The sequence below is a fragment of the Megalops cyprinoides genome, chromosome 8 (genome assembly GCF_013368585.1).
Source record: "Megalops cyprinoides isolate fMegCyp1 chromosome 8, fMegCyp1.pri, whole genome shotgun sequence".
Classification (NCBI taxonomy): domain Eukaryota; kingdom Metazoa; phylum Chordata; class Actinopteri; order Elopiformes; family Megalopidae; genus Megalops; species Megalops cyprinoides.
This window is the reverse complement of record NC_050590.1, coordinates 15,798,754-15,817,246: the sequence shown is the minus strand read 5'-3', so window position 1 is coordinate 15,817,246 and position 18,493 is coordinate 15,798,754. Positions and strand designations below refer to the sequence as shown.

The 18,493-nt window shown below is 42.0% G+C and overlaps 1 protein-coding gene across 1 annotated transcript; it reads right to left on the bottom strand.

Moving 5' to 3' along the window:
- Nucleotides 1-101: 101 nt before the first annotated feature.
- LOC118782296 (CBY1-interacting BAR domain-containing protein 2-like) lies at nt 102-3,273 on the bottom strand. The gene is made up of 9 exons (XM_036535603.1): nt 3,232-3,273; nt 2,546-2,780; nt 2,350-2,418; nt 2,033-2,134; nt 1,598-1,603; nt 1,128-1,232; nt 859-972; nt 599-739; nt 102-254 (listed from the first exon to the last, which is right to left on the bottom strand). Exons 1-9 carry the CDS (start codon nt 3,255-3,257, stop codon nt 102-104), a joined length of 951 nt encoding a protein of 316 aa, XP_036391496.1. The 5' UTR covers nt 3,258-3,273.
- Between the last annotated feature and the right edge of the window lie 15,220 nt (nt 3,274-18,493).

Genomic DNA, 18,493 nt, shown 5'->3' with positions numbered 1-18,493 from the left:
ATGACCCTATGCTAACATTTACATAACTTCACTCCCTGATTACTCAAAGACTCCAAAGAGTGTTTGAGATACATTTATCAGTTGTGGAGTTTGGCAGTCAGTCACTTCTGCTGTCGTCGGAGTCTGACATATTCAGAAGCGTAGGACTCCCTGGTGTTGCGTAGTTCCTGTTCTTCCTCCTCTGATTCATACTCCTCTTCCTCCTCATCTTCTTCATCTATCTCCTGCTGCCTGCGCAAGGTGGTGTTACGAGACTATGGAAGAGGACCAGAGTTTCTCTTCAGCTAGGTAATAATTATCAGCCAAGTGTGACTGACAAAATACAGTATTACTGACTAGTTATATGTCAACTCTATCAGTAAAAATGTGATTGATAGTAGTAAAGGTGGTGAAACTGTTTCAAGGGGTATCCTATCCGTGAAGCATTAAATAAAGAACAGGTGCACATTGGTACTTCTTGGATGAAAAATACATGAACAAGAAATAATGCTTTATTTGTTTGTTTGTTTGTTTATGTATCTGTTCTGACATGACATGATGGAGATAAATAATTTGCATTTCAATTTTCTGCGCTTGTGTTGATTAGCAGTGAACTCACCCTCCTGGGATAACCTGATGATTGCCTCAGGGAAGAGGAAGTTGGACTCGAGTAGCGTGGCATTGAGGAGGTGGAGTGCACACTGTGGGGTGTCTGATTGTCCAAAGAACCTTCATACACCTGCATCCTCGTCATGAACATCTGCAAAGACAGAAATATTGTCAATATGCGCTGTTTTTACCAAAGCAAATGAATTATGAGTGATCACTGGTGTGGCTTTTTATTATCTGTAAGCACTTCTTGTTTTTCTTTTACTTTACCTCCAGGTCTTTGTCTATATCCAAGCTCTCCAGGTTCTGGAAGGTATTCGAATAAACCTCCAGGGCCTTTGCATGGAAAAGCATCTCCACTGTTAAAAAGTCCCTGAAGATTCTCTGAAACAATAGATTTTCAGTTACTGAAATCATTGTGTGTGTTGCATCCATAATCTCATTTCATTTCTTTTTCTTATGAAAGCAAGCATGCACTTTCATGCTGGATCCCTAATTCTCAGTAATAGTAAACTACATTTTTGTCCTGTATAACAGACCTTGATATCCTCCAATTTCTGCCTCTGGAAGTTAATAACTGTCTCCTCAAGCTGTCGAGTGCTCCGGTTCATATTATTGGAGGCTTGCAGTGCATTAGCTTCAGCCTATGAGAGGTGGAGCATAGAGAGAATACATTTCAGGAAGACAGACCTGTCTAACTAGGCATTCTCTGTAGCCTAAAGAATGCATGAAAAGTAAGGAAAAAGAAACAGACCAACTAGCTACAGAGGAAAAAGTCAACCCACCAATGACAACTACAGGCAAACAAACTCATTAAAACATGGAATCTTTGGTAGCTAACCCATTATATTACAGTTAGAGAAGTTACTTTATTAGTGTATTTCAGAATTATGATATATTATACTATTATCACTTCAGGACCAGACAAATGGAAAAACAAATTAATAAATACTCCTGCTCCTCAGTTTCCTGCCCTCTGTTATTCATCCAAAGTAAGGACAGATTCTACCTGAGACTGAGAAAATGAAATTAAGGAAAAGCAATGACAAGAATTGTCTATTTGATATCAGAGTGAATTGGTTTTCACAGTAAACATGGGTTGTTTATCGTATATAAATTATTTAATAAACCAACAAAATATCCAATCAGTTTGTTTTGCAAGTCCTACTGCTGACACCCATCTACATGGCCGCATACGCCAAGTTTGAAGAAAAATTCTTGTTATTAGGTTGCCAGCAGTGGCTACTACTGTTAAAGTAAATTAACATAACTAAGTTAACATTTTAAAGTTAAAATAATCAGGGTAAATAGTTCCCAAAGTTTTCAGCTTTACTCTTAATATAGGTAGGATGACTTCCCGTCAACAATGACAAGCATCTTGACAAGCTGCCTAACTAGCCAGCTAATTGCTTGAAGGCTGTATGGTCTCTTTGTGGATGGATACAATGCTCTGTCTGTCCGATGGATTCTTCTGGCGAATTCTGTCCAATTTCTGGATCTCTTTCAGCTCACGGTTGCGATCAGCGTTGAACTTCTTTAGGTCTGCCTAATATTCAAGTATTGAATCCATAAGTTCATGTGAATATACCAGCAGACAAATGCTTCAGTAGAAGAGTAGATTTTATGATTCAGAAAGCATGCATTTAATTCAGTTTGTTAAAAAGTACAAAACTGCCCTGAAGTGAAGATGATGATGAATAGCCTATGGCTCTGTCTAAAATGAAACTAATGATATGTCTTATAGTAATGTATGAGACTCACTCGCTTGTTCTTCACAATATCCCCATAAGCTTTTAGCGGAGTGACAACTCTTGTCTCTAACCTCTCCACCTGCCAGGAAGACAATGATTTCAGGAAACACATGGTTAATTTTCATACTGTTGTGCAGTTAACCTTGACTGTGCAGTCCTATTATTTGAAGTGTTCGCCTTTCAGGTGTGCTAAAGGACAGTCTCACCTCTGCCTGTCTGTAGTCCTGCACCATGGCAAGGTCCTCCGCAAAGTTCTTGAGGCAGGTGCGTAGCTCCGGCTCCTCAGTGTTGGCAAAGTCACTGAGCTGTCTGACCAGCATGTCTGCCTTGTCCCTCAGCCTGGCTGTCTTGCGGGTGTAGGCAGCTAGTATGGTGCAGAACTGACCAAGGTACTTCTCTGCGTTGGTCACTGTGGACTCCATCATCTTTATCTGTGAATCCCTGAAACCATCATCAAAAACATGATGGTTTATATATTTTCCAGCTACTGATTCAGATCTCAGCAGAATGAGTTCAGCTTCAAATCTTTGCCCATTATGTTATTCTGGTTTCTACGTCATCTCTTTTTTGTGCTCAGAGTAGAATGAAACCAGAATGAAATCCTAGCGCTAGTCTAGGTGGCTGTGAAATGATATAAAGATATAAAGAAATGTAACCAACTGCCAAATCCCTTTCTTGCAATAACAGAGCAGAATCATGGAGTATAGTAGTCATTGTACTACTAATATTTGCACTTTTTACAACAACAAATGTATTATATAGACAAACCCTCCTCTACTGTCATATGCTGGACAATATATTCAAACACTGAAATTATGATCATGTTCCATCTGTGCTATCTAAGCCTCATAGCAATATCTATGAAAGAGATACATCAAAAGGAACAACTCACCGGGAAATGATAGAATTCATATTCATTCCTGTGATCGGCAGAAGAGCAGAGTCCTTGAAACAGCGTGTTTGTTACTGCTGACTGCCTAGCACCACCTGCAACAGGTAACGCTGAAATCCATTTCTATGGAAACCACAACACACAGTGATCATGTTTCATTTGCAGATTTATGTTCCTACCACTAGAGGGCAGCAGGCTCCAATGTGTAGTCTTGCCTTCCTTAAAGCAGCAAAGCCCCTATACAGCAGCAAACTTTACTCCAACATGAATTGTGCCCGGTTGCACAAAAATCTCTGTAAATGCATGATAAACACACAAACACACACAGGTATACATAGCTGTATGTATAGCCCAGGGAATTACAATATATTTTCAGCATCTTCTAATGTAAACCTCTATTTACTTGTGAATGTTCAAGACCAGACAGAATTTCTGTACAAAATGTACGTTATTGGAGTTATGCAATTTATTTTAATTCCATTTAATTCAAATACATACTCACAAAATGTGAAACAAACTAAAAACAGCCTCCCAAGATCCCTGGTAACTATTATCTTACCCAAATTTAGTTAAAACCATAATTTATAAATGCAGTCCAAGGATATAGACAACCGAATTCATGTTTTATCTTTGATCCAGAAATGAGTAAAACTTCTTCTTTATTATGATTGTTCTTTGGACCACATTTCTAGGCAAAATAAAATTTCAATGAATAGTACTTGGAGTATGAAAAAACATTTTGATTTAATTTAATCCTTCTGGCTAACAATGATGTGTAGAAACAAGAGCGGAAATCCTGGTGACATTGATAAATTTCTACTCTTGGCAATATGAAGAACCATAACTCAGTGTGGCACATGCAAATCTGATCTTTCTGGCCTTTTCACCTCCTGTGATTACATGCGGATGTTTATGATGCTTCATAGAATTCAGCTACTTATGAGCGAGGACAGAGGTGTTAATCTGAGAGCTCTTGTGTGCTCACGTGGTTCCTTTTGTATGTGTAAGAGCTGGAGAGAGAGTATGTGTGATTGTGCAAGAGAAGAAATATATATATATATATATATATATATATATATATATATATATATATATATATATATGTATATGTATATGGAGAGATAGAGAGAGAGAGTGAGAGAGGGATAGTGTGTGTGTGTGTGAGAGAGTGTGCTCTGCGGAGGAAGAGGTGGGCTGTGAATTGGGCTTTGATGCGCCTGCCAAGTTTCCCCTATGGACAGCAGCTGCTATCTACCATGATAAACACTCCTGTCTTGTTGCCACAGAATTCTCCCTGAGATCAAGGTCTCCCCCCTTCCCTTATTTAGATTAAGGGAAATTGAAACAATGTCTGATGCCAGCCCGCCCTCATCCAGGACAATAAGGCTCTTAATATTCCAATATTCCGCCAAGTTCAAATGAGCCTTCTGAAGCTTTGCAGAGGAAATGAGTGGATGCCTTGACAATCAAGAAACAATTGCTTGTAGAGACGCTCCTAATTACAGAAAACTCTGAGTATAAATCTGTAGCTCGGGGCTGGGTTGGCGGGGGTAGAGCCCACATGTCTTGCATTGAGGGAATCAGAGACTGGAGCGAGCCATGTTCCTCCTTCCTGGAGAAGTCAGCTGTGTGACTGACAGCTCAGCCAGGACTTGCAACAGTGAGAAAAAAGTTTGATGAGGGAGTGGAGAAGAGAGAGGGGAAGAGGGAAAGAGAGAAGAGCTGAAACTCACTGAGAGGAGCTGTATGAAAAAGGCACTGAGCAATCTCCCCTTTGTGGCTTGAGGATATGTCATGTGGTGTGTACGTACAGTGCGCCCTAGAATTTCTCTGAGTCTGTTAAATACTATAGATTGTTGTTTTCCTGTTCATCTGCATCTGGCATAATTAAGACATGAATGGATTACTATGATATTTGCTCATGTCTGGAACAGAAGTTCATACAGTGTAGCCACACACTGTTCACTGATGCCCCCCCCCAAGACTGCAAACCTTGTGGAGTGATGTGATGTCAGCCAGCAGTGTGGGGGGAGGCAGTGTGGGGGGAGGCAATGATTGTGGAGGTGTGTTGTCATTAATGAGGAGGAACTGACAAATTGATTCTTCTCAAGTGGTTACAGTGAAAACCATTTTAATTCCATCTCCCAGTGTGCTTCATTCTAGCACACCAAATTGCATTAAGCCCTTGATAAAAATGTTTTCAAAAGTGCATAATGTGAATTAAAAGAGGTGGCAGAAGTAGTTTGATTTGAATAGACTGCCATTCTAATTATAAAGGTGCAGAGAATTTCACAGACCCCACTGGGCTGAAATAAAATGTTGAAATGTTGAAATCTAAAATCTGTTGTCATGTTTTCAGCACTGTGAAAATTTCTTCCCACCGGTTTTGTCCTAAGGGTTGATGATGACTAGCACCTTAGACCCATTTGAATATTTACCTTTCTGTGCGTCAGAGGCACTCATGGTTGTCTAGGTATTGCTGAGCTGCATTGGTCTTGCTTTTCTCTTACATTCTTTGCTCCCTTTTACTCTGCCCTTCTCTTCAACTGCCTCTCCAGTGTCTCTCCATTTCCCTCCCTCTTCTCTGTCTTCTCCCCTCCCTTCTTCTGCTGTCTACCCTCTCTCATGCAATCTGCTCTGTTTGGATCTCTGCACCCAGAGAAGGTTAACAGCTGTACTACATACCAACAGCATCTGTTTTCCCCATTGCGCCCCCCCCCCCCCCAACCACCCAAACCCCCCATGAGGATGTGACCCCCAACTGTGGGCTTGTCACTGGCTTTGGCAAGCTCCGCCGGGACACGTACCCACACACTGACACCGGCTCACTCATCGCCTGCCCTCGTGTGAGCCTCCAAGCTGTCAGCACCGCAAAACCTGCTCAGTACCTGGCTGCATGGTGTTTCAGAAGCCACACAAAGATCCTTTTCAATTGTCAGCCCCATGGAAAAAACCACTAGTCTCAAGAAGAAGAAACTTAAATATGCAGTGGTGTGGAGAAATTCAATTGAATTGTTGCAAATGTAATATAGTGCCGAGTTTAACGTTTTATCAGGAGGGAAGTTTTATTATTCCCTACTGAGGCATGATCTTCATTTAGAAATGATTAATGCCTTTGCACATATTTTTAGCTGTTGTCCAAACAAGCAGCCTGCTTTTTGGGAAGGAGGGAGACAAAAATTATTGGTGTGGTTCATTCAAAAGTAGGATCTCTTGAATTATCCCCTTGGGGTGTTTATGTGAAACTTTATGGTGGAGATTTTGAGTCTGGGTCCTTCTGCAGTAGTGGGAATTTATGTTGTTGTGGGAGCCTTGAGCTTTACTTGCACCGTGAATACATCAAGCTGACTTTTGTTCGACAGTGAAGTAATTTGTGATTAATAGGCGAAAGGACATTTTACGATGGTTATTTTCTTTCCTCTCAGGAAACTCCTCTGGGTGATCTAATGAAAACATGAGGGAGTCATGGGGTGATCAGTGTTGTTGACACTGAAATCAGCCAGGGCAGGGGTTTTGAGGAGGGGGGTTTAAGACACGGAAAAGCCAAAAAATAATGCTCATAAGAAACAACACCATGCAGGAGTGTAGATTCTCTCTCAATTAGTATTGTATGTTGCTGAAAGAAGCCTTTGAACATGGCCAGCCCTATGTCTCTGCCGTGTCTGCAAATCCAGGTTGTGGCATGAATGATTGAGCCGTTGTTGCATAATAACCCAGCGGGCCAGATTTATGCAGGACCTTCGTTCAGTGCACATATGATTGCATTTGAGGGAGATTACTGCCATGAGTTATTGTTGCACAAAAGCAGGGTGCGCTGCTATAGCTGCCCATTCAGTCGTACAGAGGATCCCAATTCATTTCTGACAGTTCAGACTCTGACATAACTGCCCTATTGTTATCCAGCTTGAAAAAGCCTGCCAGTCCCATGGAGACTGTCATTAGGATGAGTGCAGCCAGTGGAGTTAGGAGGGAAAGTTCAGCTATCACAATCATTGCCTTCTGTTCAACCAAAGACCTGGCTACCGTCAGGCTCTGTGGTTGCTCTGACTTGCCAATAGTAACAACTGCAAAGGGCTTGTGAAAGAGGGCTTTTCACAGGTTAAGAGAAAGAGGCAGCTTATTTATTTCTGTCTACAAAGGCCCTGGAGGATGGGGGTGAGGGGGGGGGGGGGGGGTGCGGGTCAGGAGTGACTCCATAAGGAAGACCAGCTCCCTCCCCAGTCCCCTCGCCACCCAGCCTAGCCGACAGGCGGCTCCCCGCAATGACACGTCTGACAAGCTATAAATCAAAGGCTGCAATTAGAGCTGGTGCCAGCCTCTCCGGGCCGGCCGCAGACCCTGGGCTCTCAGGACCTGCTCTGCATGGGCCGTGTAAACAGCTCTCTGTTCAGCTGCAGCACAATGCAACCCGCTCCGCCAGACTGCAGCGACACAAACAAATATGCCCCTCTTCTAGTTCCCCACTCAAGATGGATGCATCTGCTGCTGGTTTCAGACATTGCTTAAGTGGTTGTTTCCAAATGAGCAGTGATCTGCAGACCCCTTTATTAACATTCTCATGCTAATGGTGCGCTTGTAATTTTGGTCTGATTGTAATGCAAGTCTCCAGTCTACAATAAACTTCTTTGAAAACAGAAATAAAATTGTTTTCAGGCATCTGGCTATTTTGGTATGTTAGACATGTAATAGTCCCTCCTTAACGTTCAAGTTGTAACTGTAGAAGTGTCGGACTGCTGCTGTGCAGTGATTTGAGTGAAGCTGTGTGGAGACCTTTCTAATGATGGTGTCTAATATTATACAGTGCCAGACTGACTGGTGTAGCCAACAGGGGGAGGGGTATGTCATCTCTGTTATAATGCTGTGTTTTCACAGTGCTAATTTGGGTGGCAGCATTATGCTGCATAGACTGTAATTTTGGCAATAAACATTCTGTAACTGTGTTTTAGATGGGGTCTATGGCCATGCCTCATTGCTATTGATGTTACATTCCTCCAAAATAGGGGAGACATCATTCTCCTGTGTACCTCGAATTTCCCAGAACATGGGTCAGCGCTTACAGTCCTGGCGATTATGCAGCACACTGGATGCAATGTGTTAGTTCAGAAACCTTCAATTTCCTCTTGTTTGTTTGTGTGTTTGCCTTTTGGACCCTAGCCCAGCACATGTTGCCAAGAGCAGAGGAGTTTGCAGGGAGATGGGCCGCTGTTCCATGATGAATGGAATGCTGTTGAGGGTCACATTAAGCAAAGATGGGAGCTGTTTGATTGGTCAGTAGACCTTTCTGTAGATACCCTCACATGTCCATATGTTGGACTGTATAATAAACAACAACAAGACATCAACTTGACCTCATTATAAACATTTCATTGAGCAGTTGTGAAGCGAGATCCTGTAAATGTCATAACAGCAGTTTCCACATTAGCCTGAAGGAAAGTTTCCTTAGCCTGGAGCTCCTGTATAAAAAATAAACACTCCTAATTGGCCTTGGAGCCCCATAATTCTGAGATTTCGTTGACTTTCATCCCTGAGAAGTGGTAGGAGAGCTGGGGTAAAGCATGTTTCCATTCATAAATCCATACCAACCTCTCGGGTTCCTTTGCTCCCTGGCCACCAGACCTGCTCTAAGTCCTGCTTGGTGTGATCCAGCAAAAAAAGAGACTCTCTGAGGGCTTTATGTACAGGCAGAACAGCCAAAATGAAAACAGCGACCTTTCTTGCACGTGTGTGTGTGTGTGTGTGTGTGTGTGCGTGTGCGTGCTCGTGTGTATGTGGGAAATTGTTTGTCAGAAAGAACTTAGATGGCTTTTCACCAAGCACTGCACAGAATGACTCAAAACACCTGCTCTGAACAGCTGGAGAAGGGAGCAAGAGGACTCAAGCTCAGTGGGGATGCAGCATGGATCTTGTCACATCAAGGACTTCACAACAAACTAAGAGCCAAATAAATCTGAAAATCAGACCTAAATGTTGCTTCTTCTCCTCTCACAGTCACAGTCTTCACCTTTTCATATGGTTTCATTTACTGACAAAAATGCAGATTCAGATCAACTGTGAGAACACTAGTAATGGTGCTGATGCAACCCCATTAAGTGGAGTTATCCCTGGGTTCCAGAGAAAGTGGAATTTGGGGGTTGATTAAAGTGTTGTTAAATGACTTTATCTGAGAGTCAGACTACAAACATTCCTTATTCAGAGCAAGTCAGTCACTACTGTGAATGACCAAAAAATTGAGAGTGGATTTTCAGATCTCAAAAGGCAAGGAACAAGGTCATTGCTGTCATGGGGCATGAAAGGGAATGACGAATTTCTAGACCGCCATTGCCAGAATAAATGGCAATGTCTGTTGTACACAGTCACACTTGTTTTCAGAAGTACAAAATGACAATGGCCTATAGTGAAGATTAGTGAAGGTGGGAAGCAGGATACCCTTGGCTTGGCCTGCGGGACTGACTGAATATTCACACCCTGAGGGGCACCTTTTCAAACTGCTTCCACAACAACAAAGCCGGCGAGGTCAGTGAGGCTCCTTTTTTTGTGGCGAGAGTTGCTGGTGTAGTTCCAGCAGGGTCAGAGAGAAAAAACAAGTGGCGTCTGGTGACGGCCGAGTGAACCCCAGCACGGCTTTATGGCCATCAGGGCTGTTTATCAGTGAGGCATCTGCTGGAGACTGGCCAAGTGGCAGCCATTCCTTCAGTTCTCAGACAGTGGGAATCTGTCCCCCCCACCACAGCGTCTCACATCAAAAGCTGTCCCAAATGAAGACAGTTTTGTGAGGGCCTTTCAGAATGGCCCGTTTGGCCCCAAAACCTGCCATGCTCTGGGGGAGGTGTTACAAGAGGGATATGGGTAGGGGCACCTTTCAGTCCCTTTCATTTGGACAAGAACAACTGTATGCCACAATGGGACCTGTAGTATGAAAGCATTTCTAGAACTTAAAAAGAGAAGGAAAAAAATCTTTGATCTTTGATTAGTCTTTCTAGATAAATGAAACTCTTGTAAAAAACAAAACAAAAAAAACAAAAAACAAAAACAAAACACTAACTGCCTTAAATACATCTGTTTAATTTCTTTTCCTCCCTCATGATTCTAGCATTTCTCAAATGCATGCTGTTGCTCAGAAGTTGCTAGCCAACAGTACTCCAAATCTGACACAGACAGTAATGAGAGTTGAAGGATCTTTTCTTTCATCAGTTATATTTCTCCTTTCAGGAGATGTTATTCAGTGCATTACAACTTCTTTTTCTGCATTTAAGTGGTATGTAGCCTTTTGCAGAACTTGACAGCAATGACCTTGTATCTGCAGACTTTTGTTTTCCAGGTGGACAATTAATATCCTATCCCTGATTCAGGGAATCATTGTCTTAATTTTAATAATTCAGCAACCCCCTACTGCTGGTGTTAGTCTTAAATATTGCTGAAAAACTACCTTAACTGAGGCCATTTGAGTGCAATCTCTGGTTTAGTGGAGAGGAAGATAGTTTAAGAGAAAAGGCAAAAAAGCAAGGTGCAGGGTAGAAGCAACAAATGTACAGTAGTATGTGTCAAAGTTTACTCTGTTCCATGTCTGTCATTTGTCAGGCAGAACAAATTTATTAAATGGTTAACTTCTTCAGCTCGCTCCTCACCAGTTAATCCACACATGTCAAAATGCTGTATTCTCATCCTCATTCCAGTCGCTCCTGGCCAATCAGTGACCTTCCATCCTGCTGTCTCATTACTCTTGTAATGCATAATCTTGTAAGTGTGTCTTCCTCCGCAAGGCAATACCCTAAGATGTTGGAGAGGATGAAGGCCAATTCATCAGTAACAACCTCCACTGTGTCAGGTGGAATAGAGAACAGTGGGGAACATCTTTATGGTTTTAATGTGATGTCACCCATTTTCTTCTGATTTAAACAATGCAGGTGAAATTTCAGCACACTGGCACAGGTCTGTGCCCACTGACATGAGCTGCATGTCATTTTTATAGAGCCTCTGGCTCTGGTCCTTCTGTACTTGGAAATGTACAATTGTGGAACCCATTAAGTGGAAGAAAACTGACGAACAATTGGAAAAGAGCCCCAGATCTTCTGGAACATCCACTGCTGTTCATTTCATCTCCTAACTTTTATAGTTTTGGTCAGTCGGCACATCTTTCTGTTGGGGGAGTCAGAGAGTAAAAGAAAGAGATATACCTGGGAGGATGAGATGTTAAAATGATGAATCCAGACCTTCAGGATCAGCAAGCAACAGGAGATGACCCTTGCCCTCAGCTGCAGTCATCACTCATACTTTACAGACTTTTTCACAGACTAATATCACATGAATCCTCAGCTGGATATATGAGATGTTTAAGTTGCTCTATTCTGTAAAACACATAAAATCAAAAATAAGAATGAATGTGAAATCCATGACACTGGCTCTATTTATACAACAGGGACATGCATTCTGAGAACACATGGGTGTGGGATGAACACTGTGGGATGAAGGGCACTCTCAGCTCACAGCTTTCCCAGCCATTACTGCAAAATTCCTTGATGACTGTCTAACTTCCAGAAGTGGCTCTGGAGCTGGGAATAATAGTTTAACTACCCTGGCAGGGACTCCTTTTTTAGCACGTTGCACCTAAAATGGTGTTAAAAGGCCTGAGTACAAAAGTGCTTTATTTTAATTGTATTGTGCTTCAAATAGACTTTGGCTCTTTTGGAGGGCGTCTCTTTTCTGCAGCAGGCTTCTGTAATTGAATTTGAATTTGGATCTGCAACCTAGGATGACGGCCTGGCTCTCTTTCCTCACTGTGAAGCTGGATTGAGTCTTGACGTGTGGGTGTTGAAATGGTGAGAATATAATAACTTTATAATGGAAATGGGCTGGAAGATCACACCTCCAGCTTTTCTCAAAGGAAACTTGATTGTTTTATTTTTTTTATTTCAGCACAACTTGTGTGTATGTACACTGAGTCATAAATTGGACAGCTGACGATGGACATATGAGAGTATACACAACACAGTTTAACACTATGAGAGAGGGTGCCCATGCGGCTGAGCTGAGAAGGTACTCATGTGAATGGAGGATGAGCCCTATAGCCCAGGTTCTATGCCAGCTGTGTCATCAGTTGACAATAACTGAGAGCCCACAATAGCAGAACAAACTGTCCTTGTTACTCAGGGGTAGGATCGAGTGTGTTGGAAGGGTCTCCTCATCTCACCACTCTGTACCTACAAGTTATGTACCTACAAGTTGCTCAGATGACATCAGTAGAGTAGCATATACATCTACAGGTGCCTTTAAAATGCCCATTCTTTCAATGAAGTTCAATGTGAAATCGCCATGACACCTCAGGATGGTCAACAAGCTGTGTCACACTCCAGTTTACCATCTTTAGTGAGCTGGTCATCAGTGAAAATATTTTGGGAAAAAATGCCAAGTTACCAAGAAAGGCAGGAGTTACCGCTGCAAAGAATTTAAATTTCCAGGAATACCTTAATATTTATTAATGACTTAATTGAATGCCTTGTCTCAAGTGTCCCTTTCCCAGTTTCAAGTTCTATTTGTCTTACATTTGCATTCCATCCACTGATGAAAGGATGTGATGTAAGGATTTTTGGTACTCAGTTACACTGTGCTTGGTGTTAGGGTATTGTCTAGTTAAGTTTGATATTGAAATATTGAAGTATTTTTATTATCTCTGTTCCTGTGTTTTACCCTGAGTCAGAAAACATTAAGTGGATTGTTTTTCAAGGGATGTAGCCCTTCAGATTTAAGTAATGCTACTATTTCCAGCTGTTTACCTGTCATTTATGCTCCTGCTCTTGAGCTGCCAGAGTTTTACTATCTTCAGAGTTACGTGTTCAGGTTTACCAGCATGTTGTTATAGTGGCCTTTTCAAGTCTATATTAATCACAAACTGCAATCTGGACTGTGGGTTTCCTTAAACTGCCTACACCATCACTGCTCATACTAACATTCCCTCAATTTTACATTATTCAGAAAAAAAAACAAGAAAGAAAAACAGCAATCCATGCAGATCATTCATCTTTTCTGTTTTTGACTAAAGCCAAAGTGCATGGCATTTCAACTAAAATCTGCAGCATTGAAAAGAAATCTACTTTTCAGTGGATTTTGTCATCCACCTCATGTATTATTGTGCTCTTCCCCTTTCCTGTAGTAAATTGTTAAAGTGAAAGAGGCTTTGGCCTCTCAACCATGCAGTAAAACTTTTTAACTAACCTGTATATCCTTGGGTAACTTAAACCTCAGTTTCATTCTGGAACAACCCCCCCCCCCCCTCTATAACTGCTGTCATTGGTGGAGCATTGTGGGTATTGTGCTTGCATCAGGCTGAGTTAAACATTTCCTCTTCACTGGGGTGGAGGGATAAATATTGTGCCCTGGCTTTGAATCAGCAAGTATGACATTAAACACACACTGATGGCTCTGCCCCTGAGGGTCGAGTTGCCGTTGAACAGAACAAACTAACTGCCAACTGCGTAGAACCCCTGTTCCTCCCACATGAAAAAAGGAAAGGGGGGCAGGAGTGAATGGAGGTTGGGCTGGTTGGGGTGGGGGTGTAAGGTTTGGGGGGGTCAGTAACGGGTTTGCTCACAGGGGGACAGAAAACTGGGGGGGTGGGGGGTGGAGGTTGGAGGGGAGGTCTGGATCATCTTTTCCAGGGACCTTTCAGAAGGTGTCATGCCATCAGTATTTCCCCAGCCGCACAGAGGGAGGGAAATTTCTTCCAAAGGGCAGGCTGCCAACAATAACAGCCGACTCCAGTAGGTCGGCACAGGAAGAGAGAGGCTGGAAACTGATTTGTAAGTCTCCCGTTCCTGAGCCAGAATGCCTTTATTTGAGCAGGCCTCCAGAGGCCCATAAAGCTTCAAAAAGCCACATTCCATTCACGTTATTTCTTAAGTCCTTTTATGAGGAGCTTGATTTGGGGATTTTTTTTTTTCGCTGTTTGGTGCCACAGTGTTCTGTGTGCGAGAGAGAATGCACAGAGTGATCCCTGGTGTGATGAGTGCCTGCTTGTCTCTAATCCTGCCTGAGCTCATAGAGGGGGCCCAGGAGAACAGACCCAGAGTGTACCCCAACACTAGCTGCTCCCCCAGGTAGAAGCAATTTTATTCAAGCAGGCCTTGCTTGTTGTCATCTCACATAATATTTCATTGGGCTCAGTCCAAGTGATTTATGCTTTAAGGCTAGGGTTCTGTCTGAATTCTGTACATATTATGAGATGATGAGAACCCCATGCCTTAGTAACAGCTACTTTTCATTGAAGTAGCAAAGTTCATTTTCAAAAGCCTCATCTAAACGAGTTTAATTAAACACAGATTCACGATTCAGCATGCTGAATGTTTCATGAAGAGTTTTATGTGTGACTTGATATCTCATGCTGTATGAAGGGTTGCTACAGCAGATTGCCCCAACAGTTTTGTTTGCAGCGATTCCAAAAGTATGAAATTACAACGCGTGCAAGCACTTCACACTTAATAATACAGCAAAACCATTAGCCACACACATTACCCATTATCTGCACCCAGCCCTAAACTATAATCCATTATACCCCCTATTAAAAGAACCCCTTACTGCCCAACCCTGCCTCTTACATTTTAGGGGCCACTCAACCATGTGTCTGGGGTCAGGGGAGGCTGCATGATCAGGCCCTGTAAAAAATGGCATCATGAATCATTTTAAAGTAAAATGGAGCTGCTTACAGTGAGAGAAACCAGTTCAGGGACCTTTTGGTCAATTAACAGGGTGGCAGTGTTATGTCAGCTCTGCACCTTTGTTTTGCTTATGTGGTGCTGATGTATTGAAGTAGGCCTGTTTTGAAAACACATCTCTCTTAACAGAACAAAGCACTGGCACAAAAATAAAAAGAATCCATTAGCAAAAGTATAAAACCAGTGTGACTTACACAAAGTTAATATATGAGCCTTTTGTTTGATCAAATTTTTAAAAGCTCTGAATGCAACATGCAGCATTATTTTAAAGCACCAGTTCCTTGCATTTTATTAATTCACATTATATTATTTATTCAGAATGTTAAAGGAGACTGAAGGAGCAGGATATGACCTCTGACCATTCCTTGTTCATTTAGAAGATAATTGGTAAATAATATGATGTGGTACCTGGGATTCTCGGTCCCAGTACTGTCTTTGGCATGGGCCTCAGTCACGGTCCTCCCTGAACCATTCAGCATCTGCTCCATCAAACAGGTGGTCCAGACAGTCTCTGACAGTTTGAGCCCTTAATGACCTGACAGACGAACACCTTAAGGCTTTTATAGGGTGCTTCTTCCCTGACAGGCATGGTGACCTGCAAACGGGAGAATATGGTGCATAGAAAGCCGAGGGATGTGCAGGTCGTGTGTTTGAGTGACAAGCACAGGTGCCACAGACAGGGACTTGCCACCCTGTGTCTCTCACAAGCACCAATAGCTGTCTCTTCAGTCATTCAGGGTGCAGTCCAGACACAGCAGTATAATAAAACATAACAAAAAATGTTATGTTTGATTTTTTTCTTTGTTGTATGTTTCTTTCACCCCAAATGCTGAGAAAAACACAAAAGCTAGCAAACTGAAAACTTTTATTTTGCTGGATCTCAGGAGGATATATGAGATAACGTAAATGCACCTATATATATATATATATATATATATATATATATATATATATATACGTGTATAGTATATGGTATATACATGGTTTTTAATGATGAAGCAATTTATGGTCAGTGTTAACAGTATTCAATGGGCTTTTGTATATGTAACTATTTGTATATGTAACTATATATCCAAAGTGTCTTTTCTTAGCCTTTGTGGAGAAACAAAATTCAGTGGAGAGGAATGGTGCTAGAGTTCCTGAATGCATGATAAATCTAATAAAATTGTGAATAATTCAGTCATTATTCCAGTGGTTTTCACTGTGAGGGGCACTCATTTAGGCAGATCAGCTTTAAGGATTTGAGTGTTATTAATCAAAACAGCTATATCAGCTGGATGTTGTTTGTTTTGTCGAAGTGTATGCATTCCTCGAAACAACCCCTAACCTCATAACTGAAACAACCCCAAAGAAAAGCATTCCTGGACAAACCTAAGATGGATATCATTCATTGCCAGAGGTTTATTTTGTTCTTTTCTGGTGACCCATGGCACATATTTACATTTTTCCCTTTGACAGAGTTCCAAATCTGTTTTTTAAGTGACATGCAACAGTTTTTTTACTAACTGTATCCCTAAAAATCATGCCTTCCAACTTTGTTTTTAAATAACAATGATACTAAGGCTTCAAGGCATTCGGTGTAGAGACTGGTGACACCTTGACAGATACTTTAATCATTAGAAAATAAACGCTTTGGAACACTCAGTGAAGAATGTAAACAAGAGCCTGGTGGTATACGCTTTTTATTGCCTCATTGTTTCATTTGATCGCTTCCTCCTATTCCAGAATAGACAATGGAATGTTTTAAATTAAACATTTGTGCTAAAGTTGACTTGCTGGTCTCCCAAAAAGTGCCTTTGTCTCCATGCGGCAGCTGGAAGGAATAAGCAGTCATCGGATCTTTGCAAAGTCTTGTAGATGCACTCTCAACCCCCTGCCCCACCCCTCCAACCCTCTAGCAGGCACCCCCCACCCCCCACAATTAGAAGATCTTTTCTTGGGTTTCACTATATGTACCACACTGTGACCCAAAAAATACATTTCATCTGCAGGCTGTATGACCAAGTCAGGTTGAAAATCCCCCTGAACTCTTTGGCCCGAGGCAGAGGAACTATATCTATTCAATATCAAAGTGGCTTTGAGGGAGTCTATTGCGTGTCAGTCAGGAAATAACTCAGAGATTATATTCACAGTATTTATAATTTTTTCCATCGTCTTACTTGTTTTAGGGTGCTATTTTGGGTGGCAGCTAGGTATAGAGTCGGGTCGCTTACCTGCTGTGTTTGGCCTGTTGCCAGGACTTATTGGGAGGTGAAGCAAAGGGTCTCTTAGAATCCCGAGCCACACTTACACTAGAGATGTGAGATGGGAAGGCACATGCTGCAGGCATCCCAACTGCTGGGACCAGTGCAGATATTACGAGTCCTGGAAAAGGATACGGACAAACTGGAGCACATGACACTGAGTGGTACACAAGTGTCACTGCTTTTTAGAGACGACAGGATATATGTGGCCCTGAAATTTCAGATACTAAGGGCCCAAAATAGGAAGAACAGGAGAATATTATTTTTGAATAATTGTCTTTCTCATAAACATGTAACTTCACTGACTGTCGCTATCATGCATGCCTGCATTTCTTTAACTTAATATTTTATGATTTCAATTACTATTCATTTACATTCACTATTACACATTCCCGTAGTTCTTCATATCCCTGTATACTGTTTTGTTGTCTCTTTATACCATTTCAGCTTGTGAAATCTTCCATACCACCTCTTGATGTGGGCATGTGTTGGTGAGAGAGAGTGTGTGTGTGAATATATGACATCTCCCTCATTTCTTCAGTGGCTCCTCTGTGCACACCCAGAACTCTACAGCTCAGGTGGTTAGCAAGGTAAAGATGAATTTTAAAATGTGCTCAACATTCAGGGAATTATTTCAGTTTGTGTTTTCCTTTGGGGAAGGCTCACATAATGGAATCACTTCTGACAACCTTTAAGATCATTCTTTCATACAGAACATGTTTTATATCGCTGTACCTAGTGTTGTCTGTTGGTGTCATTGCTAGTGTCATGGGCATTTAGATTTCAAGGGTAGAAATTTGTATTATTCAGACAAAAAATATTGTGGATAAAAAGAATGTTCCCCAGCAGTGTCATGTTTCCTGTCCTTGTCCATGTATTTCTCTGAAGGTGCTCCAGAAGACATCAGCTTTTTGTTATTTTGCAACAGACACTCAAACGTGGACCCATCAACCAATTTGGGGAGAATGCTGCGGTAACTGTGTCCTGGCGACGAAGATTTTCGGGGTCGCATGATGAAACAGGAGTGGTGCTTAATACCTCCCAGATGGGTCTAATCATTGTGCAGATACACAGGCTGTCCAGAGGATAGGGGGCGTCCCTTCCCGTCCTTCCCGGTTAGGTCTTGGTTTTAGTCTCCAGAAGTCTGACTTAAAGCAATGGCCCTGAGGCCTCTCTTTGCTTGTTCTACACTCTGTGGGACTGATATGCCAAGGTCAGCCTGCTAGAGTGAGTTCCTCTGTATTCTCTTTCAAGATGAAAAAAGCTTTGCTGTATGTTCTGTGGCATGGTTGACTTGATTTATTTGCAGGTTCT

Coding starts and splice junctions, on each gene's coding strand:
- LOC118782296 (XM_036535603.1), bottom strand. CDS start 3,257: ATGAATATGAATTCTATCATTTCCCG. Junction 973..1,127: donor AGAAATTGGAGGATATCAAG/GTCTGTTATACA, acceptor CTATTGTTTCAG/AGAATCTTCAGGGACTTTTT. Junction 740..858: donor ATATAGACAAAGACCTGGAG/GTAAAGTAAAAG, acceptor CTGTCTTTGCAG/ATGTTCATGACGAGGATGCA.